This window comes from Zootermopsis nevadensis, unplaced genomic scaffold (genome assembly GCF_977971745.1).
Source record: "Zootermopsis nevadensis isolate Lab colony 2312 unplaced genomic scaffold, Znev_1.0 Znev_ptg000012l, whole genome shotgun sequence".
In the NCBI taxonomy this organism is placed as follows: Eukaryota; Metazoa; Arthropoda; class Insecta; order Blattodea; family Termopsidae; genus Zootermopsis; species Zootermopsis nevadensis.
In genome coordinates this window covers 654131-680634 of record NW_028259144.1, presented here as the reverse complement: position 1 = coordinate 680634, position 26504 = coordinate 654131, and the positions used below count along the sequence as shown (strand labels likewise).

General features: G+C 47.6%; 1 protein-coding gene across 3 annotated transcripts in view; it reads left to right on the top strand.

Moving 5' to 3' along the window:
* Positions 1-26504, top strand: part of LOC110833356 (microtubule-associated protein Jupiter) — a 39103-nt gene that overhangs the window by 1561 nt on the left and 11038 nt on the right. The window contains exon 1 of one of the 3 annotated variants that reach the window (XM_022071328.2): positions 7935-8058. The exons of 1 other annotated variant lie outside the window; for it this stretch is intronic. In XM_022071328.2, the coding sequence (XP_021927020.1) occupies positions 8048-8058 (11 nt within the window). In that variant the 5' untranslated portion in view covers positions 7935-8047. Of the gene's footprint in view, positions 1-7934; positions 8059-21255; positions 21367-26504 lie in introns of those variants that run through there. One more of the 3 variants, XM_022071330.2, reaches the window with a different exon arrangement.

Sequence of the window (26504 nt, the reverse complement as noted above, 5' to 3'; positions counted from 1 at the left end):
CAGCAAAAATTGATTATTTCTTGCGTGGTAATGTAAAAAAGTAAAGACGTTCCGCTACACGCCATGCAGGCTTCATTTATATTCTACCAGACTACACGGCGCAACAACCCAGAAGACAGAAATCTTTGTTCCTTTGTTTACTTACGATCCTCTGTCAGTGTCTTAGGTTGTTTAGAGTCGAATGGTGGTCACTTGGGAAGGATATGAATTAAGGCTTCGACCGGGATGTTCTTTTGTTAAATCTTATGTGGTACCGCCTGATTCGACTTCTAATGGTTAAGTGAAGTGTTTTCTTCGCGGTACGGTTTGGATTCGTAAATATTATGAAGACGAGCTTCGCCTTCAAAGGGTTAACCAGCTGATTTTCGTAATGGTGAGGTGAAGTGTTTTCTTCGCGGTACGGTCTGGATTCGTAAATATTATGAAGACGAGCTTCGGCTTCAAAGGGTTAACCAGCTGATTTTCGTAATGGTGAGGTGTAGTGTTTTCTTCGCGGTACGGACTGAATTCATAAATAATATTCAGACGATCTTCGGCTTTAGCGAAAGCTGAGGCTATTAATTAAATTTCCAAATTAATAGCCTCAGCTTTCGCTAATACAAAGTTCAAAATTCCGCCTTTTATGCCAATCATCACACTAACGCCTTCACTCTTACTTTATCCTTAACAGAAGGACGAGCGGGCATTGCCTGGGGACCTTCTAGCTATAAGATGCTCTTTCTCCCCCCCAGATATCGAAGTGTCTCTCACTTCTCCCCCACCAATTTCCTCTTTCTCTCTCTCTCTCTCTCTCTCTCTCTCTCTCTCTCTCTCTCTCTCGGCTTCAAAGGGTTAATGTACTTTTTAAGGTACCACCACATTCCTGGAGCATCCGAGTAAGATCAAGTAAAACCTTTACAAAATCAGGAGTACTGGTCAGCCAGTTGTAATGTTCCATTGTTCTTAGTAACTGGTTGGTAGTACACGCGATATTCGGCCTGAAGAAGGCCTGACGTTTCGGAAACTTCATATGCCCCGTCACGTAGGACAATGACGCGTGCTGCACCGGAAATGGGCTGTTCAAGTCGCCGCGCTTCGCGTCCGCTTCCGGGTGCATCAAGCCTTTCCGCCTGAAGCTACAGTTGTCCACGTTTCCTTTATCCGACGGCCTGAACACGCTCGCCCTGGCAGTCGAAACTTGTCACCCTTCCGGTAATTCTAGTTGACAGACTGCCCTAGCGGGAATCGATCTTCGGTCTTGGGGATTACTTTTCAGGACCTGCGGAAAAAATTAACCAATTACCTCAACGGGTCCCACGTTGATCGCCACTGACGTCGTCTGTTCCGGAGTCGACCTAATCTGCGAGATTTTTTTTTTTTTTTAAAGTTCGACGTGCACGATCGAAACAAAAGCTTCCTTGTTCGTATGGACCGTGTGAACGATTTATTCGGATCAGCTGCTTTTAACTCAGTGGACCAGCGCAAACGAGATGGCTTCTGTTAATAACTGTGAAAACCTGTTGATTGGTGGCGACCAGCAGCTGTTCCGTTCGTCTCCACCTGAGCTAGTGCTTTAGCGAAGAAGCCAGACCCAGCATCTGAAGGCAGGGACGACTTTCAGGGTTCTTTGTGTGTGTTTTTTTTTACGAGATGGTGGATCTCAGTTCCCGGAATTTTAAATTGGTCTCGGTCTGGTTTCAGCCCATTGTATGCGTTGACACGCTCGAGTGACCAGCATAGAGACGTCACGCTATTGTCCTGCTAATGATTGATTGCTCTTAGCAGCCATGGCCAAGAAATGTGCGCCATTACAAGTGATGGCGATTCCTCAGCTTCCCGAGTTCGCACGGCCGCCATGTTAGTATTGTTAATGGCGGAGCATAGTGTGGCACGATGTTTTTACGTTCACGAAACTCCGTCAGTTTGACTTGACACTAGAAATCCCTGATATACCCTATCAGAGGTCAGTGGTTGTCCATCCTGTGATGGCGCTGATGTCGCTCGCTAATAAAAATAATGGTGAGTAGAGTAGTTTCATTTGTCGCCACAAAACCACTCTCCTTGGTAGGGATATACCGCGAAAGATGCACGAGCAGTCCCACTGCATACAGATTATTATATTTCGTTTTGCGTGTTAAAAAGTAAATTTTCGGTCTTAAATCCGCCACTGCCTCTTTGTCGTGGCGTTAACGTTGAGTATAGCGACCGGTTAGCAACCTCCTCCTGCTCTGCCGGCGATGTGGGGCATGTGTCTACATTCCGCTCGTTGTTCTCCACGGCAATTCTAACAACAGCCGTCTCGCACCCTGAGTTACGTGCTTTGTGGTTTGGGACGGGGCGTGGTTGAAACTGAATCTTTATTCTGGTTCTGGCTTTGTTTTTGAGGCTCCACTGGCCCACAAACGCATCTCTTTTGCCTCTCGTGAGTCTTGAAGCTCACTCTGTAGACACAGACGCAGATCTGTTGCTGACAGGGCTGGGCGTAAACATTCGTGCAGCAGATGAGTCCTTCTTGATAAGCTTATAGTCGCTTAACTACACGCCTTCGGTAGAACTAGGAATTCCCGTGCTCAGTAGAACCCACAGCTGGGCCTGTTCTGAGACGCGCGAATTCAGTTACAGCCGTTTGGCGAAAGATGTATTTTTAATATTATCCTCGCATCTACGTCGAGGTTCTCCAAATAGTGTCTTCCCCTTAAGTTTCCCAATCAAACCTTGTGTGGTTGCTGATTCCCTCGTACCATATCATCTACCTTGACTTGATCATCGTAGTGGAATTTCGTGTTGAATACGAATTATGAAACCTTCAGTACTTAATCGTTTGAGGCCGAATGAATGAGAGAGAGAGGGGGGGGGTAGTAAGTTGTCAGGAAGGTTCTGGTTAGAGTAAGTTGAAGAGAAGATGGGACCATTAAAACTGGCACAAGGAGAGAAGTTGCGTGGAGTCTTCGTTCGATCGAACCTCGTCTGTGTAATTCTTATGAAATCAGTCCGTACCGCAAGGAAAACACACCTCTTCTCCATTAGAGAGATCAAACTGGTTAACGCTGTTTACAGCGAGAATCATGCGAAACCCATTTCTACAAATAATTATCACTTGGCTGCGAAGGGTTGAAGTATGTAATGCAGTTGATGGGGTTGCTGGACCCAAGAAGGGGGTGGAGAGGCACTGAAGATCGGTTTTTCTGTCCATCAAGTTACACTGACCTCCTCGTGATGAGTTGGTACGTTTATTGCCCCCGAAGAATTTCGTATGGGCATGTAATTTTACAGCCGAGCGGAGGTCACGCTTCGGAAACGCGGAAAAATAAGAGTATACAAGAAAGTGGGACGTGACGCGGAGATCGTGTCTCAGCGGTTTCCTTCTCGATCCTCATCTACTCAGCATTCATCGTTGTTTCGAATTTCGTTGGACAGGCGGATTAAAATAGGCCACCTTTGGCATCCGCGAATGAGAAGTGGCGAAATTGTTCGTACATCTTTCAGATGCCTTAGACATTGAGAGGTTCCCACCCTGGCGCCCCGACAGGGGAGGCTATTCGTCATGCCGTTACGGAACTGGGTTGGCATATCCCCTCTGGGGGGCACTGACCCCCAGCGCACCGCCGGTTTGCTTTGGATTATTTACAAACGTGATCGATATACGAGGTCGCCCGCAGCCCCGTCTCGCAGTGGTCACTGTTCGTTCCCGTCCCTCTTTCGTACGTTTCTACGCGTAACGCAAATGTAAACGCATTTCGTGGTTGTTCGCAGACTCTGCAGCCGAGTGCAACTCCATTCAGAAGAGTCCTTAGAGAGGAGCTAATAGTTTTTTTACCTAGTGAAGCAATTCTTCATCTTTTACTGAACCTGAGGTTTCGTCAGGACTCTCGACGAGTTCCTCTGTTCACATCCTTGCCGTATTATAATCCCTTGATTTCTGCAGTGTGGCCCTAGAGGGAAATGGAGCCGTGACCCTTCATTCTCCGGCGGAGCCATTTGAAGTTAATTCATTTTTTCTGAGGGCAGTTGTTCAAATGAGGTGTGTGGATGTTGATTTGAGGCGGCTGGCTCGTGATAATAGTCCAATGATCTTACGAACATCCTGATCTTTCGGATAATTCTTGACCATCTGAGCGACTGCAAACTTGTTAGTAATTACCTTGATTTATGGGGTTTCTTCGTTTGTGTAAGTTTTTTGAAAATTAAGATGGCTGTCTTCTGGGCTGTAGCGCCGTGTAGCCTGATAGAAGTTTACGGACGTTTTAGAGGTCCTTGCTGCCTCCATTATTAGGGCGATGAAGATCTCTTGAGGAACTGAATAGTTTTCTGTGGGTAGAAGATGTCTTTCAACGGAGATGACATTACCTTTTTTTTGCGAATAATCCTTGCCAACGCATCGGGCTGTGATGTTGTTTTGTAGACGACTGTACTCGCACAGAATCCCGAGAAATGACCACAGCCTTGTCTGGAGCAGAGAGACACGCCTGCCTTGTGGAAAAGTTGAGCAAGACGCAGGCAGGCCTCTTGTGGGTTATTTAATCAGGCGTCTTGCCCCCCGGAAATATTGTGTTGTGACGGGAGACTTGGTTTCAGCGATGGCGTCGTTTTGACGCTGAAGACGACATTTGTTCTGATGCAAAACGCAGTTTGACTGGTGGATGCTGAGACCGGGACATGAACCCGCGTTTATATGTCATTGTATGCGCTTTCCGAGAACTCTGCACGCTCGTATGTCTTTGAAACTAGCCGCGTGGAGAACACTTGGGCTCGGGAGTGTTGTTGGAATGTTAATATTGATTCTCTAGCCACGCCGACGCAACGTGACGCCATGAGTCCGTTATCTATGGCGAACACACTTTTGAAGTGTTCGCGGCTTGTAAATCACGGACATCATGGTGTATCTTTAAGCCGCTGCGTTATACAGGGTGATTCAATATTAGTGCACAGATTTAGGGCTCGCAAAGACTGAATTGCTGCTACATACACAGTTGAGGTTCAGTATCTGGTCTTGGCTTCTTCCGGCACAAAGCGGTTTGGCGTCAGTCGGGAAGATAATATTAAACTGGGTGGTCGATATTTTAGTTACGAAGACGTGAACTTTGTGGGAATGTCAGAAGCACATGAACACCGGTGGTTGAAGGGGGACACTGCTCTTGCTCGGTTTTTTGATAAAACAGAAACCTCGCATTGGCAGTCGCGTCCGAGTTGTTAATCCGGCTGCTTATCCGGGAGGTCCCGGATTCAAATTCCGGCCCAGAGACCGGCTGTCCTGACACTTGTCCGTGGTTTTCCTCAGTGCGCCCGGACAACCGCCTGGATAGTACATTAAATTAGGCCACGGTCACTTCCTTCTAACAACCTTTAGAGTCCATCACTGTCTGAGTAAGTGACAGTCGTCAGATAAGCCAAATTAATCGGTCTAGTTTAGTATTCACACAATTACAAGGAAGATTATTTGGTTAATGCTCTGTGATGTGTGGCTGAGTGTTTCTGTACGGTAGACTGCAGGTTGTTTGCACCGCGCTTACGGTAGACGGTGTAGTTCTGATCCGAGTCTCTCTCTGTCTCTCTACTGCTGTTTCTGAATGATGCTGTCTTACTCTCAGCCCAGGATCTCCCTTTCCCCCTTACATACAGCACTTTAAGCCACGCGTTAAGAACAAGCTCTTGGGCTGTGTAACACTTGTTTCCATGTTCCACGTAAGTGCACCGCTAACATGCTAATTCCAGTTTTGCTTTTCAGGTCAGAAAACTTGACACATGCTAATAACCACATTTCGAGTGTAGAACTTTTAAGTCGAAGCCAGGCTTTGTGGCGCATGAAAGGGTTTACAATCTTTGGTGCAAGGCGTGCCATTTGAAACGTAGCCCAACCCAACAACATAAATTAAATCCAGAAGCGGGTCCCGACCTCCCCTATGGCACTCTGACTGCTAGGCCGCTGCTCACGCCATTTGTGCGCATGGTTCTCGAAATAGTCCGCTGCTGTTCGTGAAGCATTTAGCACAATCAGACGGCAGTGCGCCGAATGGTAACAACATATAAGGACACAGGAATTCTGCATACGACAAGTGTTCACCGAGCGACGATACAGCTGATGAAATTTTAGTCAATGCATTTATCATCTGCAAGAACGGGATGCGGCTTCAGAATTCAGTGTTGTCGTTTGTTTAGGCTGCGTTTTGAATGGAAAACACTATACAATGGTGTACAGAAGGCGATTTACGTCAGCACACATTTCAGTGAAAGTTCAGAAGATAACTAGCAACAGTTGATAGAAGAGCGTTTAAATGACAGCGGAAGTACTATAGCGAGTAGAGAAAGGGGGCGTGTAACTATCTACCTGCCAGTCAGTAGTTGGCGCGGCAGGATTACAGGCGTGAAACAGTTGCAGAGAGAAAACGTGATGCTTGGATTGTGGTTGGTTGGATACGGACACGTACTCGATGGCACTAACGAACTTCGCCGTCGAGTTGATATCATTCTTTCGGTTCCGGGTGGTTCCGGGTTCAGACCCCGTCTCAGAGGCCGACTAACTTGCGATTCTTTCTCACCTCCCCCAAGGAAGAGCGTGACGCGTACCTCAAAACAACCCACCGGCACTTCCAGATCGTTTCCAGCTCACAAATCGCAAAAGAGCCTTAATATCTGACTTTACTAGCGTGTTCAATAAACCAGAAGTTGAAAAGTTGTGGTGCCGTAGTCTCATATTTCTCTCTTAATGGCGAATGTGGCGTAAAATCTCGAAAGTTACTTATCTGGAAGTGTAGACATGTGAAATGAAAAGGCCGCCCTGATGTAACGGGACTTGAGGCAATTAACAGCGACTGTTTCCTGCACGTCGTGACGTACCGCTACGCCACTACGTGAGAATTGCTTCCTGTTCGTCACAGGGCATGATACCGTGTCCCTCTGAACGGCGGGCAGACACCGAGTGCTCAGAACGTGTGCGCCGCGATGCTGGTCACCGCCATCAGTCTTTGGGGTCCTATTAACCCTTTGAAGCGGAAGCTCGTCTTCATAACATTTACGAATCCAGACCGTACCGCGAAGAAAACACTTCACTTAACCATTAGAAGTCGAATCGGGCGGTACCACATAAGATTTAACAAAAGAACATCCCGGTCAAAGCCTTAATAGCATCCCCCGACGAAGCCTTCAGTTTTCTTTATTCATCTGACAGTTACACAGAGTGACCGGCGACTTCACGTCATTACGTCAGAATGATCTTATTTCTAATGTAATGACGTATGAACGCAGATCCGATTCTCAAGGGACACGCACTCTGTTTGAAAGAGCTAACCTCCTCAGTCACTGGACCAGTGACCATTTCCTTTCCACCTGACGACGGAAACGCATTCAGTTTTCAAAGCGTTTTCTTTTGAATACTAGACGATGGACAACGTCCAAGAATTTAGTAATCCCCCAAAGGAATAATTGAACACAATGAAAGTCCGGGGACATGAACGCGCGGACAGCACGAGGCGGAAGAAGGCAAGTCCCTCGTTACGAGCCAGCAGCTCTGCAGCTCCTCGCCTCTTTGTTTGAAAATGGGTGGAGTTCATATTCTACCTCCCTGTGTCTTAGCACTGGCCTGGAAGGCGTATAGGGGGCGTAGGACTAAAGCTTCAGGCGTTGTAAATTAACGTACAGAGTCGTGGCCGATTTGGTATCGGTTTTCATTCGTATTTGGGAGGCCCCGGAGACCGGCTGTGTCGTGACAGACGATTTTCGTGGTTTTCTCCAGGCAACATTAAATTAGGCCGCTACCAGTTCCTTCCACATCTCAGATTCTGGCGTAAAATAAGTCAGAAACGAAGAGTGGGTGGGCGTGGCACATGCCATTGGTGCCCTTGTTCTGGCTCAGGCTGCTTCAGAGTGGATCAGCAGAATTCTGGCGTTTTGGCCAAACAGCTTTCTGTGGCGGACCGGTTCTTTGTGACTAGAAGGTTGCGGTATTCAGTGGCGGACTGGTAACGCCAACAGATTGCTATATTAGGCAAGGAGCAGAGTTGTCTGCCCACGTGCTGTGCCGTGGCGCGGGATACTGACTGCTCTGTCTTGCAGTGTATTTGTGCCACCTGAGATGTCAGACACGTGAGTACCAGCCGGACACAGCACAGACTCTGTACTGGGGAACCGAGAAAATTACACCACGGGGAACTTCGGTATTTGTAATGGCAAGGGGTTGCGGTGGGCGGGAGATTTAGCGTCCATGGGGGAAACAATTTACCTAGGGATAAAACCCTTGGATGACACAGCTTAAAGAGAATTGATAATAGGAAACTGTAAGAGTGATTCTGTGTACTTTGAAACATTACTAACATTTCTGCTGTGTGAGCGTTGTCCTACAGAACAACCGGTGTTCAGTTTGGTCTAACTAATGGTAGGTTCTTGTATCAACATTGACCGTTTCCGTGCGTCGCTCAGAGCAGTGAGAATTAACCCGCTGCCCACGTCTTGGTAGCTGAAAATGTTTCGCCACTGGATTACAGGTTAACGCAGATGCAGAATAAGTGAGATATTTTATACATGAAAATCAGATGAGTTTGTTTACGTGCCTTCGATGACTTAAAAAATGTTTTCCCCGTGTTTTGATGATAAAAGATCGCTCGATTCGACAGACAGAAGCTGGGCCCTTGCGGTCTACGGCCCACCTCTGATTTTCCTGTGGAGCAGGTACTCCGGGGGGGGGGGGCACTCATCAGATATGCAGCGCCTGTCTCGATGGCGATGCAGAGGGTTGCCTGAGTCCTGAAGCCAGACAATGGCCGTGTTTCGCGTGGAGTTGGTGTCGATTGTTTGTCGAATTTGAATTGAGGTCGTGTGACCAGTACCAAGACGGGAGGCATGGTTGTAGGGTGTTTAGAAAATCATGTTCTGTGCTATAGTGTTTGTAGGAGACACCTCATGGCCCCATATATATATATATATATATATATATATATATATATATATATATATATATATATATATATATATGCGTGCTGGAGTGACGTCACACTCTTGGGTGTTTGAAGGTTGAATGTCCGTGAGCAGTCTTGGTGAAGTACAGATGGTAAGATGGGTTGGGTATGTAGCTGGAGTTGGGGAGACAAGGCATGCGTATGGAATGTTGATGCGGTCGCTTTGTATCCAAGAGGATGCGGGAGTGTTACATTTTAGCGGGTATCAGGGATACAGATTGTGAAGAAGGGAGGCTGGATGGAGCCGGCTCATGATTGTGAAGATGACTGTCTTCTGGAATGTTGAGCCGCGTAATATGATGGAACTTGGCCGACGTTTCAGAGGTTTTTACTGCATTTATCATGTGGAGGGAAACAGTCCAAGCCTGTTTTAAGATGAGGTGGCACATCTGTTGTGTTCCTGATTTCACGGAACGACGAGAGACAAATAAGACCGGAAGACATTCACAAAAAAAGAAAACGATAAGAAATTCGCTTAAAAGGGAAACTGACGGCGCAGAATGGATGATGATGATGATGATGATTACGCAGTTTGGCGTAATAAGATTAATGGAAAGCAGCTGGACGACAAGGAAGTGCTCCGTGTTGGTTTCTTTACGGCGAATAAGCCAATGTTAACGACTGGTGTCTGATTATCACCAGCTGATGGTCCAGCTCTCCTCACTCTTTCAGTCTAGTGGTTACATTGTGTATCGCGATGGCTCAAGGTCGATGGTATTAATGTGTATCATTCGACGCTGTGTAATCTGCGGTTGATACAGCATTGTTAAATATATCAACGAACACCGAAGGAAACAAGGAATAGCTACTGAACGTTGTCGGTGAAATACGTTTTAGGATCGATACTTTGTCCTCCGTGTCGCTGTTGTCCCGCGATCCGCTGTTTGCTGATAATGAGTTAATGAAGGTGATTGTCCGCTGGTGAACGTTCGCGCGGAACGTGGTTTGCTGGCTCATCACGAGGCAGCCATCTGCATGACTCGTAAATCCTCTTTGGTACCTGATGCGCCATTAGTCGCCCAAGCTCTAGAGTGCTTACTGTCTCGATGTGTTCGATGGTTATTGAAGTAATGCATCTGAAAGTGTTAAGTGGCGGCGCTGGTGAAAATATTTCAGATGAGTTTTGATTTGGATTCAAGCGAAACTTCCCCTGTATAGCGGTTTTCGCCCCTTCGTCGTATTCAGGGTGGTCCATTTAAGATGGGGGATTTATTGACTGTCTGAGCGATTGTTAGTTCCTTAGTGACTTGCATGGAGTTGCCGCTTATGACGTCATCTTGTTCAACTCCGAATAATCTCTGAATCTGCTGGACCGTTGTTAACCCTTTGAAGCCGAAGATCGTCTGAATATTATTTATGAATTCAGTCCGTACCGCGAAGAAAACATTACACCTCACCATTACGAAAATCAGCTGGTTAACCCTTTGAAGCCGAAGCTCGTCTTCATAATATTTACGAATCCAGACCGTACCGCGAAGAAAACACTTCACTTAACCATTAGAAGTCGAATCAGGCGGTACCACATAAGATTTAACAAAAGAACATCCCGCTCAAAGCCTTAACCTCCGAACAGGCAGAGATCTTTGGTAAACCTTGATGACCGAAACAGCTTCGTAAATTTTTTTAAACCACCGCTCAGCGAGTTGCTTTGTTCTCTTTTCCTGGCGTGTACAGTACAACCTGCAGCGAAGTCCATTCGGTCCCTCGCCATATTCGGATATGTTTATCGGAGCAGCAAACATAGCGCGAGGGTCCCGCCCCACGCTGTGTGGGATAATGGGGCACATCCCACAGAACGGTGTTTGGCCTTGTGAAAAGACCTGACAGCCTTGTCGGCGCGAGGTCTGGAAGGCATTTTAGATGGGCCACCACCACTTCCTTATCCTTTCATATCGCCGGACATGATCATCACTCGTTATATTGGATACTGAATAGTTTGTGCAGTTGATATCAAGACTAGGTCTGACTGTGCGCGTCTCATAACGTCATCTGGTATTGAACTTAGAAGGAACCTGACATTCTTCTAGGCGAGCGCGTGCTTTGATTTTTTTTTAATCTATTTCAGTCGTCACCAACCAAACCGACATTCCAGTCACACAAATCTCGGGCTGTTAAAATGTGTTCGTGTATTTAGGCCGCAGGATCTCTCGTCATTAGCTTTGCTACTGGTTTGTCCGGTAAGTCCACTGCTCTCTATTTTCTTAAGATTTATCTCGATACTACTCAGTCACTCTTCCCGCTCTCCGTAAGTTTGGAAAGGTACAGTTGTTTCGTGTGCTTAATTAAGCATTACGCCATGAAGACGTATGTGCGAGCTCCACTCGTTCTTAACGTCAGCACTAGATAGAAGTAGGTACATCGTGGGCAAAGAGCTGGACTGAAGGCTAGGTGGGCCCCAGACACAGCACTGGCGGAGAGGAGAAAAATACTTTCCCCTGTCGGGAATAGAACTCCTAGTATTTTAACCTCCATATAAATCATTTGATTAGGCAAACGTTATGTAGACAGGCTCTCAAGGCGATTGATATGAAATGGATGTCTTCTGGGTTGTTGGTCCGTGTAGTCTGGTAGAAAGTGGCCCACGTTGCAGACGAGTACAGTGTCTGTCGTCATGGTGATAAGTGAGTAAATTCCTCCCGAAACGTTAGCCAGCATTTAAAGGACGCAGCGTCCGAGGTGGGCTTGTACCTCGCCCTGCCTATGGGCCTCAAGGACGTTTGCCTGATAGGACAAAAACTGAGTTTGATTACATAAACGGGAAGCCCGAAGCCTTCTGGGCGCGGGCAGGTCTCTGCTAGAAGCTACTCGCGACTGTTTGCCACGCCCACTATAAAATTATAATAATTACACGTTGAGAGGGTGCGCGTAGAAATGGGCGATTGTCTTCATCATTGTGTCTGAGTTACAAGTGCCTTTGTTTAAGCACACCTGGGAGTGGCAATAAGAAACCAGAAATGCATACACGAACATATTTTGAGCAGTAAGACTTGAGGTTCTCACAGCGAATATCCTATGAAGATTTCCGTCTTCTGGGTTGTTGCGCTGTGTAGTCTGGTCGATGTTTACCAACGTTTCAGAGGTCATACTGCCTCCATCATCAGGGCGATGAATCGACCAGACTACACAGCGCAACAACCCAGAAGACAGAAATCTTCATATTTTGAGCAGGTTAAATTCAGGGTATCCTTACTAAAATGAAATTAAGAACATTGTGTCTTCTCGTCTCCAGTATAAAAACGCTAGGGAGGGTGTTTGAGGGTAGAGTACGGACATGGGGGGGGGGGTGAAGTGACACGAGGTAGGAGAAAATTTCATAATGACGACCTCCATAATTTTTATTCAACCAAATACCATTAGGATCAGCGGGACATGTAGCACGCACTGGCTATTTAATCCGAACACCTGAAGGAAGACATTAAGGTAGATGGTGGACCTTAGGGACTGGATTTGCCAGGTAATTAAGCTACGGCTGTTGTAAAAGTAGCTTTCGACTGTGCTTCAGAGAGTGCAGTCTCAGCTTTTGATTATGTTGATGCATTATTCCCGATCATCAGTCTGAAGACTTTCGTCTGTAACCTTACAGGTCCTGTGAAATCAGCAATGCGCACACGACGTGCACTGCAAAGGACGTCAGCTTTTCATTAGTTGTTATTAGCGGCGTTGAAGCTTGAGGTACTCTTAGTAGAGACCTGATTATGTGTCCGAGGGTTGAAGTCCGGACACTTGTATGCAGTGCCCCTGGCACCATGAATCTGCGGTGATGTGTCCCCATGGCGACAGTGAAGTCAGACATTTGTGTGGTGGTCCCATGGCGGGAGATGTAGTCGCTTCATACTGCGCACTGCGCGGTGTGATTGACACATTAATAAGACCCTGTCTCGGGTTTGAGTCCTGTCACTGCCACTCCCGTAATTGCGACGTAAGCCAACGATACTGAACGCAGTAATTTTTACTCCTAGGCTATTGGTAAATGCCATAGAAAATGAATAGTGGCCTTTACACGGGGCCTGAGTGTTCGGGATCTGGTGGCTTGACACATCGAAGTCGAATCTCGTGTAAGTAATTAAAAAAACACAGCCCGTACCTCGAAGAGAACACATCGTCCACGTGACAGAGATCAACTGGTTAATGCCGTTTTAAAGTAATAAACGCTGTTTGTTTGAGAATCGTACGAATTTAGTAATCACAAAATTCATGGTTACTGAATGCTGAAGAGAGCGGTACACAAACTTACCACTCGGATGTAAATGTTAAAGCCCAACAGTTTACCATTTCCAGCCAGCTGAAGGTGTAATGAGCCGTCACTGGCGTGTCGCAGTTCTTGACGTGATGGCCACTCAGTCATGCCTAAGGTGGAGTGTTTTCCGTCCTTTGTGTTCGTTGTGCTGAAAGGGCGGTGTCTGGGCTCGAAATCTTAACTTTCTTACAGCAGGGTCATCAGTGAACAGAAGTGGAGTTTTTGTGAGTTACGGTTGACGTAACATCCATCAGTATTGTCAGATAACGAGATTTGATCTCTTGCGTCAGCCGGCTACCACTGACAGAACGAGCCACCATATTGCCGTAGTGACGGCGTCGTTAAACAAGTGAATAACGTATCAAAGGAGAAGCGGGATGAATAGTTTGAAAAACACGAAGACTTTTCCAGAAAATGAGAGGTGTTGAGTTGCTTATGTTTGCTTTTTAGTCAGTTCAGTGAACCATTATAAGGAGTCCATGTCTTCCCCCACCCGAAATTCGGACCGCTGCCCTAACCTGCTCCGAGTGTAAACTTTTTCAGGTTAGTGGGGTGGTGGCTGCCACGCTTCACATATTGTTGAAGGTCGCTGACCCAGGGGTCTTCAAGTGGGTCACGACTTTATTGGTCGTCGATACCACTTATTTTCTCTCTATCTGTGATATTCCGTGCGTGCCATATGTGCTGGGCCGCGCACTATCATTGTACTCTACCATTGGATAGATACATCGATAGTTATATTGATATAGACGCAGAATGTCCTTGATCGCTCGATAGTTGTTCAGTCGATAAAATTCTCTACTGAATATTTGTCATCGCGTTGATAGAATTCCTTCAGCTCCTGACGCTCTGGCTGATTTAACTTTGGACCGGCTGTACATTTATCCGCATTTCGACTTAAATCCCCGTACTCCTTGATCGGCTACGTGCCGGTCCGGGATTAAGCCCTTAACGTTGGGCCGTAATGTCCTCCTTGATAAGGTTTTCTTCAGTGCCCTTCTCAATTTATAATCCAAAGTCAGGTCGCCGTTTGGAGTATCGTCGGCTCAGCTGGGGAAGATAGCAGTTTGCCTTAGTGGGGTCACGCGCCCAGCGTTGCCATTTTGTGGTCTAGAAGGGTCTAAAGTATGCTGGAGTTTCCAATCGTAAAATGTTGATCGCGGGACATCAGGTGAGTTGTCTGAACGTAGATTGTCTTTAGGGTTTGTGGAATATTTTTATCTGGATCAGGGTAGGGACTGATTGTGACCTCTTATGAGCACGGAAGTGTGACATTTGCGATCCAAAAGAGTCGGGAATTTTTTTACCAACCGTCCGTCAGCTTCTGAATGACTCTGCGCCTTGGAGTTGCGTATTACTCAGCAGGACGGGACTCACCGAGGCAGATTTCTGTTCGATTGTCTTTTTCCCAGAACCTCGTCTTCCATATCAGAGGGTCACATTTACGCCTCGCTTCATTGCCGTCAGTTTCCCACGATTCTATTGTAACTGAAACCGAATAACACTTGGTCTTGGTTCACGGGAATCGAACCGCGTCCTCCGATGCATTGCTGCAAGTCACACGCATTGATTCGTGACGTTTGCGTTCATTTTGGGTCCTGTTCCGTCCAGACAGGGGACCAAAAACACGCAATACTAATTCCGGGTGCCGTTACAGTCCTCTGGGTCTCTGGGGTTATACGTCAAAGAAACGTAGGCTCGCTGCTGAAGGGGGATTACTTAGATTTGGACTGACGAAATACGTCCCTCATGACGACGGAACCGAGTCTAGCAGTGCCGGGTGGAGCCACGCACCAGCCAGGGCTTCGTTCGTGGGCGCGCGCCGCACTGAGGGCTATCACATCTCGATATTTTCCCGTCAAATCAACTTCCTTGAGCGAAACGCTAGACGTTGGCAAGGGAAGGGGCGGTGAGATTTAAGGGGTTGACGGTGGCGAATATGAAGATGACTGTGTTCTGAAACGTCGGTCAGAATGTACGCGGCGGAATGTCCCAGAACACTGCCGTCTTCAGTTACAACCTGCTTTTTGGTCACAAAGAGCCGGAGTACAGTGACCGACAACGACGGGTTGGTCGACCGGGATTCGAGTTCCCGGTCCTGGGGCGCACCTAGCTTCCTGTCCAGTGGGTGCCGACCACTCACCTGTGTCGACTATCGATATATATCCTCTGTCCCTCGCATGTGCTCACTGCACCGTCTGCCTCGTACCGCCACGCCCTCCCGTTGTTGATTTCCGTGCTTTCTTTATGTAATGAAATCTGTTTCCATGGCAACAGCCTCTGTAGCTTCCGTTGTTCAGAAACCACGAGGTTGAGAAACGGTAGGACACGTTGCCTGTGCTGGCCAGCAGGACCAGTGTTTCAAGACGAAATATCGTGCGGAGGATGGAATGTGTTAATTATGTGTCCTGTATTATTCTGGATGATTAGACAGAATGAGAAGACAGACGTATGCCTCGTGGGGCGGTGGGATGTTTCTTGTGTTGTGTGACAGGGATGTGCTACGTTTGTGGTGCGGGGTCATGCATTTTGGTATCGATATGTCAGTTTCTGTTTGCAGTATCTCGATGTACGTCTGAGCACAACACAGCACAGTACACACTTTGTGGATCTGTATCTGTGATCCAGATCACAAGTCAGAAGTTGAGGCTAACCGTTACTGGTCAGTTCATTGCTGTCGTCTATTTGTCTTCTTTCTTTCGTTTTTCCCAAGTTTTTCTGTCTCAGCGGTTGGTCGGGCTTTGGAATGTGAAGGTTCCTGTTCAAATTCCAGAAAATGCATCAGGCGAAACAAAAAGTTGTTTCGGTGGATAACAGTAAACAGCGAAGCAGAATATTTTGCGTAGTTCTTATCAGTTTCCGCGGTAAACAGCGCAGACGGCTTCGTGTCATCAACTTCGCCTTGTGTGCGTGCGTGCAGGTGAACGGAGTTTCGTGTGCTTTGGAATTGCACTAAAACTCTTTCCACTTTTGGTCAAAATCTGGCGACAGTAACGGACACTTTACCTGAAGACTTGCGTGCGTTTCTACGCTTATCTCGAGCGTAACTCGCCAAATGTTTATCGGAGCGAAATGAAACACGCTGACCTCCATCTTTCCTTTTTTTGAGCAAGTCTTCCTGTCTTGAAGGTCTTTGATCAGGGTGAGGCAATTTTGTGCTGTCATCTGGTAGACGTAGAACCGTTCGAGTGGTTTCGACCAGATCTCGCGAGCTCCTCCGTTCCGTCTCTTTATAAGAAGCTTCAGACAGAAGTTGAATTTGCGTGTCGATAATCTCGAGACAACTGACAAGAGCGAACATGCCAGTGATGGGTGTATTCGCGCACAGAGCCCGTGCTGATGGACGGATGTGGCGAGACACCGGTGGACCGGCCGGTCTGTTTCCTTCCCGCCCGCAAAGTTTCCTCTATACCGGAATCATACTCGATAACCTTCAGCGCTTGTTCTGCCCGTACTCTCGCTCGGAACAGCTTCGTTTTGTATACTTTTCGTCTGTGTCGCCATGGACACTGTAAGGCCCAGTAGTGGTTGCGGTCGGCGGGATATTTTGTCACAAAATAGATTCTTAAATACGAAGTGGGCATTGTCCTCAGAGAATTGTCTGTTAGCTGAGTCATTCAGTGCCACAGATCCAATTCCGTGGAGCGAAGTGTTTATTCAGGAGCTAACAGTACTCCCAGCTAGTCGATAAATTCACAGCCTTCTATAGAACACAACGGTTCGTTCTCCTGAGCAAGAATAACCCAGTCCACGCCCCACAAACCCTGTTTCCCAAAGATCCATTTAAATAATATCATCCTGTCTACGCTTAGGTCTTCTGAGTGGTCTATTTCCTCCAGGCTCTGCAGACAGAATGTCCTAAAATCTTAAAACTTGTTGTCCGTCTGTCTCATATGCCCCGCCCAGCGGATTTGAACACCTTCGAAGGGTGGTTTGGTCAGGACACGCACGTGGGGGCATTTCAGTCCAGAGAAGCCGTACAGTCGCCCCCCACTGGAAGCCTTAGAGTAAATTGCAAGTGAGTGTTACGAGATAGTTGAAGACTGCTAATAACATAACGACCCTGAGCCACCTGCATCCGCCCCTCAGAACGTATGTTATATCTTGAAGTCCATTTTAATATTATCATCCCGCCTGGTTCGTTCAAGTTGTTGGTTCCCATAAGGAGGACTCCATGACTTTCTGGGGTTCATTAGGGTGATCAAACTAAGGAGCACGAGATGCGTGGGCGAGATTAGAAATGCTAACAAAATTTTGGTTCGAGTTCCTGAGGGGAAGAATGACACAGGCGTGGATGGGAGCTAAAAATTAAAATATGGAGATGAAGTTGGAGGATGCGGGCTTTCGTGGACGTCGTAGGAGGCTGTGCATTTTTTTTGACGAGCTGAGCGTACTGTTCGCCTCCCAAGAGTGGAGTTCGTCAGTTGATGGCAGAAGATTTTCCTACGAACCTTATCGCATCCCCCAGCCTCTGCTTGTTGAGAAAGTTGTCGGCCGACCGGACAATTGTCACTTCGCTTATGATGGAGCAGGTTAACGCTTGTCATCATCGCACGTCAATCACCTCGTCTTCATATTCACGATGCGGGCGAAAGTTGGCCCACTTCGGGACCGAGGAAAATTACTGCCTGGTTGCCGTTTTAGCGCTGATTCTTGGGGTCATTTGCTGTTCGTTCGTTATTTTGTAGCACGCTGTATAGGCTGGTTAGGTCATGTGACGGTATGATCTCTGAAGTACGCTGTAGACGCACGTATCTGTGCTTTAGAGACACCCTCATTTCGTAGCGCTCCGGCATTTTTATATATACCGTGAATATTTTTTTTTATCCCCTCGTCCAACCCCCAAACTTGAGTGTCACCCCTTGTCGGCTGTCCGCGATTGCGAGCTGCATGAAAGGCGGGCACTTCTATGAGAAGATGAGCCACTGTCATCTTTGCAAGAAACACAGTGCCCCAGGGAGTGTAAGTTCTGTTTGTGCCGGATCGTTGTACGCAGCGTTCCGTGTGGATTACATCAATAGCAAATTTAATAAAAATCTGGTGAGTGTATTTTGGATGCTGAAACATCCCGAAGCAGCCGTTTTGCTGCTGGGTTTTCTCTCTGCACCGATGCGTCAGTTCGCCGTGCGTGCTCGGCGACTTCTCCGACACGAGTGCTGTGCACGTTGCATATAGCAGTGCCTGCAGGCGCTCAGTCCTGGTTCATTGTCATTTACAGTTAACTGCCCCCTCTTGACCGAATCAGGTGACTCGACTGTTTCGAGTTGGTTCCTTCTTTCTGTGAGTGTGTTGTGCGGGACTGAAGGTATCCTAGCTGGACAATACACGCTCTGTATAGCAGTGTTAATCAGTCTGTGGTCCGCGGACCTCTATTAACCATTCTTTGCACAGCGCAGTTGAAGTCTGAGTGCACGCATGCGTATCACCCGCAATGATGTGACGGAGGCAACATCATTGGTATTTCAATCACTGCAGGTTGAGACGGAGCGGCCCTTATGTCGTGCCTCATAAGGAACTGCAGCCGTCCCGTGCAGTTGGGGAGGTGACCTCGATTTTGGGGGCTCCGGGGCGCATGTCAAGGCGACTCATCACGAACCTTCATGAGTAAAATGTGGGCCGCGACCCAACCACGGGGGCTGCTACGCGGTACTCGATGTCTGAACGCCTTCAGCTGCTGTAGGCATGCGAATTTAATTCAAGAAACTTGATGTTGGTATTACTGCTTCGTGTCAGGAATATCCCGCCCTGAGGATGTCTCTTCTCATTGACGTGGTTTGTGGTTTTCCTTCGCCGTAGGTACACCACGGTCGCTGTCTTCCGCTGTACCTTATTCGCAATTATTCCGATGTTTTATGCGTAATAAAGAAATGTGGTTGACATAATTGTCAAGTCCTATGGCCCTCCGTGTTTACAGTTTAAAACCCAGTGGTAATTTTATGTACCACCTGCTTAAACTTTCAGTAGCTCTCATTTTTTCCCACGCGGTGTATTTGAGGTTATTTTTATTCTCAAAATAAACAGCGTTAACCAGTTGGTTTCTGTAATGGCGAAGTGCTGTGTTTTCTTTGCGGTACGGACTGATTTATTAAATATTAGACGAACATCGACTTGGAAGGGTTGAAATTTGCCGGACAGGGTTAATAGCTGAGCATAGCCGAACATACATTCGCATCGTATTACCTGACGCTTCGGAGCTGCTTATTATCTACATCATCAGGGCGATTTTAATTTTGATTTGTTTAAGTATTGTTTAGTTTAAGGTTGTAAGTCAGCTTCTCTCGAGATGGACTTCCTGTTCGTGGAATATTTTGAAAACTGTTTCCCTCATTCACTGTAGCTCGTACCCATATTAGTCTGTTTGTGATTGAAAATTTGGTGAAATTCAACGGCCAATTTATCGACCTCTCATTTCCTTCCGACCAGTGTTGAGTCATTTGACTACCGCTCGAGAAAAGATGCGTTTGGCGACAGTGTGATGTTCAACGCCAACTACGAGAACTCCTGAGAAATTTCGCATTTGTCGCTCTGGTCTGCGTCTTTCCTCGGTGAGAACTGGGCCGGAACAACAACTCGCAGCCGGTTTAAACGCTAGGCGTGAAACACTTCGGGATTTCACTGGGTTCTTGGAGGCTGTGTGTGTGTGTTCGCGTGCGTGCGTGCTGGTTCACGCGTCTGGCCGCTGGGAGGTGCTACATATCACAAGTACGTGCCAAGACAAAAAAAAAATATTTTACAGGCTTGTTTTACTTTTTAAACTGGGGAGTGTCTTGTCACATTTATGTTTGATCCCAGTTTCTGCCCAACATAAACCGATATTCCTCGTCACTCATATGTAGAGAATTAAGTATAGTAGACATTTGAATTTGCTAAAATGTAGTAATGTGTTGATGTCATTTCCTGGCATTGAGTAAAATAGCAAAGGCTAACTCAATTTTATCTAAGCGGAAGATAATGAAAACTTAACCGGAAATGCAGACGTAGCCATTAGGCAGTCAGCAGAAATATTGGAAACACAAATGAAAAAGTTTAGGCTATAGAACGCGGTCAGAGCGGCCGGAACTTTGAAGACAGAAAGAAAGAGGTCACTGAAGGGGATCGGGCTACTGGTAACAGGTAAGCGCCGAAACGATGACTCCGAGTATAGTGCGGGTGGATTATTAAATCTTCAAAATTTACGTAACCAGAGTGTTGTTGAGATAAAGTGAACTAGCCTGAATTAGGAAGGCAATGTTTAATACAAATGCAAAATTTATGTAGTGCTTAGTTAATTAATTTAATTAATTAATCTTATCCGTCTAATCACAATTTAAAATTTAAAATTAAGATAGTTAAAATATCATGTGATGCTCCTTATCGAAACATTCGATTTACATTTGGAACATCGCTTTCTCACTACATGTTTCGGTTCTTAGATGAACCATCTTCAGGTGTGTAATTTTAAATTGTGATTAGACGGATACGATTAATTAATTAAATATATATTTTTACAATATGACGCAACTCTATCGTCTTATGAGTAGTTCTTAGTGTTAGAAATAAATGGTTAGGGAACAAGAGGAAATATCATATCAGCTGAGTATGTTTAAACTGACGCCAGCATCCTTGTGAACTTGCCTTGCTCCATTCAACATTAGTAGGAATAAACGTATCCATAATCACACCATTACAGATCCTTCTGTATAAGAAGCTGAAGCCTCGGCCACTGTTGGTTGGCCAGTGGCTTTGTGTGTAGACAATAAAATGTGTCCTTGGGTTAGATGCAGAGTGAGAGACAGAAATAAATTACGATTTCTTCCAATTTTCTTCGTAGAGAACCCTCTCGAGTTGTGATATTCCGTGGGGCGCTGTGGATGGGCGATCGGCCAATCGCAGGGCCTGTAACTCCATTCGACTCAGAGCCCCTGTAAGGAATCGAACCCCAGTCGTCCAGCCCGTAGCCCTGGGCTGTCCTGTTGTTTCCACTGAGAATGAGGGGTTGGTTACTAACTCATTACGGGGTGTAGTGCCTGGTGTAAACCGCGCGGATCGATGGGGGGGGTGAACGGCCTGCCCTGGCAGGTGGAGTGTGTCGGGTCGGCGTATAAAAGCAGCGGAGTCGGTCGCGGGCCGAGCAGTGAGCAGTAGGCAGTGCCCCGTGAGCATGGCGGTGTACGCAGCGTACAGACACATCGAGCTGGACAAGATCGGCTACGGGAAGAAGAGGTAAGCCCCGCGACAGGGCAGTCTGACTGTGGCCCCGCGCCTCTTAGGTCTGAGCGTTGTTAGAAGACTCTGCTATTTGTTGTGACAGTTTGTGCTCATCGTCGCTGGTGAAAATTCCTGTCGTCGGAATAACTCCGGGGTGGCGGACCTCAGTGTCTTACCCTTGTCTACCCATGCTTTTTATTCTCGCCATACAAAACAGGAAGTATTGTAATTTAACTGAGTAGCGCGTTATTCAAATTGAAGAGGTTATAAACGTCTGATCGAGTTACGAGGATGACTTTTAATCGTACATAGGCAGGGATTTGGAAGGAAGCGGTCGTTACCTCTTTCGTCGCGAAACTGTGTATGAACACTGCTGGGATCGAACCGAGTACCTCCGAAATACGAGTTTAATGTGTGTCAGTTCTGTTGGTGGTGTGGGTCGTAGAAGGTTGTAAGGTTCTCCAGTTCGATAAAGTCTTTACAAAAGCATCCCAAAATACGTCCGATGCCTCGGCCGAAAATCGAATCGCGTACCCGTGAGACAACGCGACGTTCTGAAGCCTTGCTGCGCCGGGGTGTTCTGGCTGTCTAGCTTCGCTCAAGTGTGATGGGGTTTAGGTTTATTTTGACAGCAACAGCGCCCATGCACACGCATGCGTCGGATTGGCGTCTTTGTTTAAAAAGAACTCTATTGACGTGTGAGGAAATTAACTGTGCGGCGTGTATCAAGTTGCGGGCCCGGATGATGGATGCTGTGAACGGCAGACTGGAAACTCGGTTTAAATCAACTGACAAGACGAATCAGGTGCTAGATGAAATGGAGACGCAGGACGGAGAATGTGGATGAGTGGCATAAGTAGTCTTGAGCACATATTATCGGTTATTCAATGGAGCAGAGTTCTTCAGAAACTTAAAAACATTCGGGAAATTAATTGGTTATGTATGGAGCCCGATGTTTCGTTACGTTGTCCAAAAGAGTCTGAGTCAGATGAATTCGGTCCACATTATGTCGCGTGTCATTATTAAAATGCCTCACCGTTGTGACAATTTTGTGTGTGTGGGGGGGGGAGGTTAATAGCATTGAATATAATATTTAATAATGCTGAAGGCGATTAGAGGGTCGGGCGGTATGGTTCCCCGCATTTCTTACCTCGGTTGTGTAGTGTATGAACACTGAATAGGAGGCCGGTGTTGTGGTTGACTGCGGAGAGTCGAATCCAGTCTTTGCTCCTTCTGTGTCTTGCGGTCTGTCAAAACATTTCCGGCATCGGACTTGCCCGCCGGAGTGACGGAGCCGTGAATCCGCAGTTGCGACAGTCGAACTGCCCCTGTACTGTAGTTCATCGACCCCGGCTGTGTGTGTGGGCGTGGTGCCTTTTTTGGAGCACAGGAGGGTGTGGAGGTATGCTGCTGGCGGCTGACAAAGGGTGGTATAGTTCACGTTGTACCTGTAATTAATTAATCACCACGCCATCCAGACGTCTGGGGGAATGGTTGACAAACTCCGAGCATTCTGCCTAACGTCGCGGCGGAGTGGCTAGCTTTCTGCTTCATATTCAGAAGGTGCCGGCTTCAAATCTCGGCCTGGGGACCTGCCTTACTGACATTTTTTCTGGCAAATTCCGATAGTATTACTTAAATTACGTGACGACAACTTCCTGCAATCTATAATCTCCGCAACTTAAAGCGTCGTTAAACAAACCAAAAGACATAGCATAGCAAAGCAAGTGTTGGAGATCGATATGTGTGTCGTAGACTGCACGCCCTCGCTGCTTTACCCCCGTAGAAGCAGCTGGGGTGGGAACAGAGCCGGTCTCGACGATGGTCGAAGGTCCTTGCCGTGCGTAGGCTTCCGGCCTGTAACCGTTCTCTTCATCCTTGCTTTGGCCGTTTTCTGAAGCGTGTCTTCACGCTTCTTGGGACGAGAGTTGGGTGTCAGTGAACTTGGCAACAACCCGAGGAACCGTCAAAGAGCTCGGCCTACCCCTAGTTTGACGGGAGGAGGGACGGACTTGGAAATGCTTTGTCAGAAACAGCTCAGAACATCTTACTGCATTTCATGCGATTTCGCATTTTGGGAGTTCTGGCCGAAGCCGCGTTGTGTTGACCCGTTCTTCCATTCGTGAAAGAGTTGGCGTTGTAGAGGAACGGAGAAAACTACATAGAGGCGTCTCGTTAGAGCTGGGCGTCATGTGACGGTGTTCCTGGAGACTCCGGTTGTTAGTACGCGTGTCGGCGGAAGGCCCTGCCTGTCTGGCCGCGCGCCTCTCCCAAACCGGCCGCCGTGCCGTTAACATGTGTTCAGTTCTTCCGTCCTGGTGTGGTCTTCACAGCTCTTCGCGTTCCCCCCAGGCCGGAAACCAGACTGACGTCTAACGGGGGTCACATTCCACTGGCTGCTCTGCCCCCAGCGGGTGCTGTGCTCTGGGCCAGCGGAGTTCGATTCTCTTCTAGAGTGGGACACGTCGTGGCTCGGGCGCCTTGCTGCGAAGGTCTGGAATCAGTCCCGAGGAAGTTCGTGTGGCTGAAACTTCCCTTCTGAGAGAGAACTTAGCTTTTCCGTGACAGACATCGTTTCGTGGGGGCTTGGCGCAGATTAAAGAGGTATTAGACCGAGAGAGCCCCGATCTCTTATGTTCGAATCCCATATCATGTGCTGGCTGTTCTATGCAGGTAAAACGCGGAGTAAGGACACGGCAAAGTGATTTCCATTATTGAATGGACTTGGCAGAAGGAACTAGGCCGGAGTGGGGCAGGATGCCCTGAGCGGCACGCGATGTAGCTATTTCTGCCCCCCCCCCCCCGACACTTGGGGTGGCGTAGCTGAGCCACGCGTGCTCTTACTACGTATGCGCGTTCGGGGCTTGGACGAGTAGTGGCAGTATTCATAGTAAAGAATCCCCCTTTGAAGCCTAATGGTAACTATACGTCTCACGTACTGAAACAGCTGGTAAATGCGCATTTCTTTACGTGTTGTTTATGATTCTCAGGGTAACCGCGATTATTCCCCTAGAAAGCGTTTTGATCTTTGTATTGGTAAAGTGTTTTCTTTTCTCAAATATTACTTACAGTAGTTTCGGGTTCAAAGAGTTAAGCAGTTTATATACTTAGATGCTCAGAGTTCTGCTACGAAACCCAAATGTTCATTACAGTCCTCAAAAAAGGCCGCCCTGAGCGAATACGTTGTCTGGTTGTCTGTCTTGCCCTGTCATGACACGTGTATTTGTGTAAGGTCAAACACCGACCGATCGATCGATCGTGAGTAGCATGTTTCATTGTGGGGTGAAGCCCCTCGTCGACCTGTCTCAGCTCCGGTTGATTAGAATAAACAGGGGGGCTGCTCCTGCCTTCTGTCTGGCGAGCGGCCTTACTGCTCCGTGTCGCTGAAAACACTGGCTAGCTGTTAGGATTCCATTGGTTTGGGATAAATCTGGGGCCTGTTTCGACCTCTCTGCCCGTCCACGCTCTCAGTCATCTGCATTGGCATTATAAAATACTCTGCGTCTTTTCACTTGAAAAGAAGGCGTCACGACGCACAACACGTATCGCTTCCGTATATTAACACTTTAAAGCATATTGGTAAGCATATTTACCACCTCCCTTAACAGTCTTGTGTTCCGTATGATTTTCCGCTGCGCCCTGCATTCTGTGAGAGTAGCTTCTAGTGTGAAGATGGCTGTCGTCTGTGCCGTATAACCTGGACTACGCGGCACTCCGACCCGTAAGACAGCCGTCATCTTTGTCTGGCACAGGTTTACCGACGTTTCAGACGTCCATACTGCCATCACTATCACAGCGATGGTCGAGGCAGTAAGCACCTCTGAAACGTCGGAAACTGCAGCCACTTGGGCGGTCACGTGGCTTGTGGAGCGTGAAAGGATAGCAGTTAGAAGGAATCATTCATTCATTTCCTCTCGTGCTGACGTTGAGAATACTTGGAGTCTGCCTCCGTCTCCCGACACGCGTTAATGGCTTGATGATGGGCGCAGAGCACGTCTCGATGAAGGAACGAACGAACGAGCCAGTGTCTCCATTCACATCGCCATGAGAGGGCTGGGGGTGCTTTGCGTCTATAAATACGGAAGCAAAGGGGCGGTTATTTTTAGGGCAGGAGATCGCGTCCGGTGTCAGTAAGCCGCGTGGGACAGCGGAACGATGACTGAGGAAAACCTTCTTCCTCGGGCGCCTGTTCGAGCGATGGTAGAGTTGGTGATAAAATGCGATATTGAGGGAACTGTCGTCCGGAAAGACTTTACGCCGTCGCAACTCTGGTGACCGCGAGAAAAAACCCTTTATCGTACTGAAAGCAGCTCTTCCTCGAGTCAGATTAATCCAGCCCGCTTGGACATAATCGTTTAACTGTTCTGCCCAGGCAGATACGTCCGGGTGAAGGTAGGTGTTCCGTCGCCAGTGGACCCTCGGGCTGTGTGTTTGTCTGTCTGTGTCCCTAATTGGATGGTCTGCCCCCGTTTCTCTCAGCATTCGTCAGACCTGGCGCCTGCAGAGTATACAGGACCGCGTCACAGCGGCGCCATTTGGGCTGCCTAATGGTCGAGGCGTTTGGAAAGCAGCCAGCTCATTGCCGTGGGATTTTTCGGGGCTGTCTTTTTTGTTTTGTTATTCACATGAGCTGGTGTGTTTTGAAGGGTTTCCATATTATGCGTCGTCTAATCTGACGTCACAGGGTGCTTCAGAATGCGTTATACTAGACAGAGAAAACCTGGCTGCTATATCGAGAGAAAGCGACGATGATATCACTGGTTCGTGGGTTACGCGCCCCACGTTTATTTTGGTTTAACACCGCTGTATCAGTTAATTGTGTTGAAAGGCATCGGATGGCTAGATGTTTTTATGGAACGAGCCATGTGCTTGTGACGCTGACTGTTTCATCGCTGCCCCGGATTCTGTTTGTCTCAGTCGAGCTAACGCAGACAGACCAAGCAGCTCGCGGTATCAGCAGGAAGTGCGCGTCCTGTACGCGCTGCAATGTTCGTTGCGAAAACGTGCGTCTTCCTGCGTGATTATTCAGATCGACAGGCGCGCACGATCGACTCCTTTACAGCTCCTGCGGTTAAGTTCGACTTTTCCTCGACATTCAGGGGTGTCATGAGGCAATCAATGCCTGCAGGAGACAAGTTGGTCTTCTCACTCCC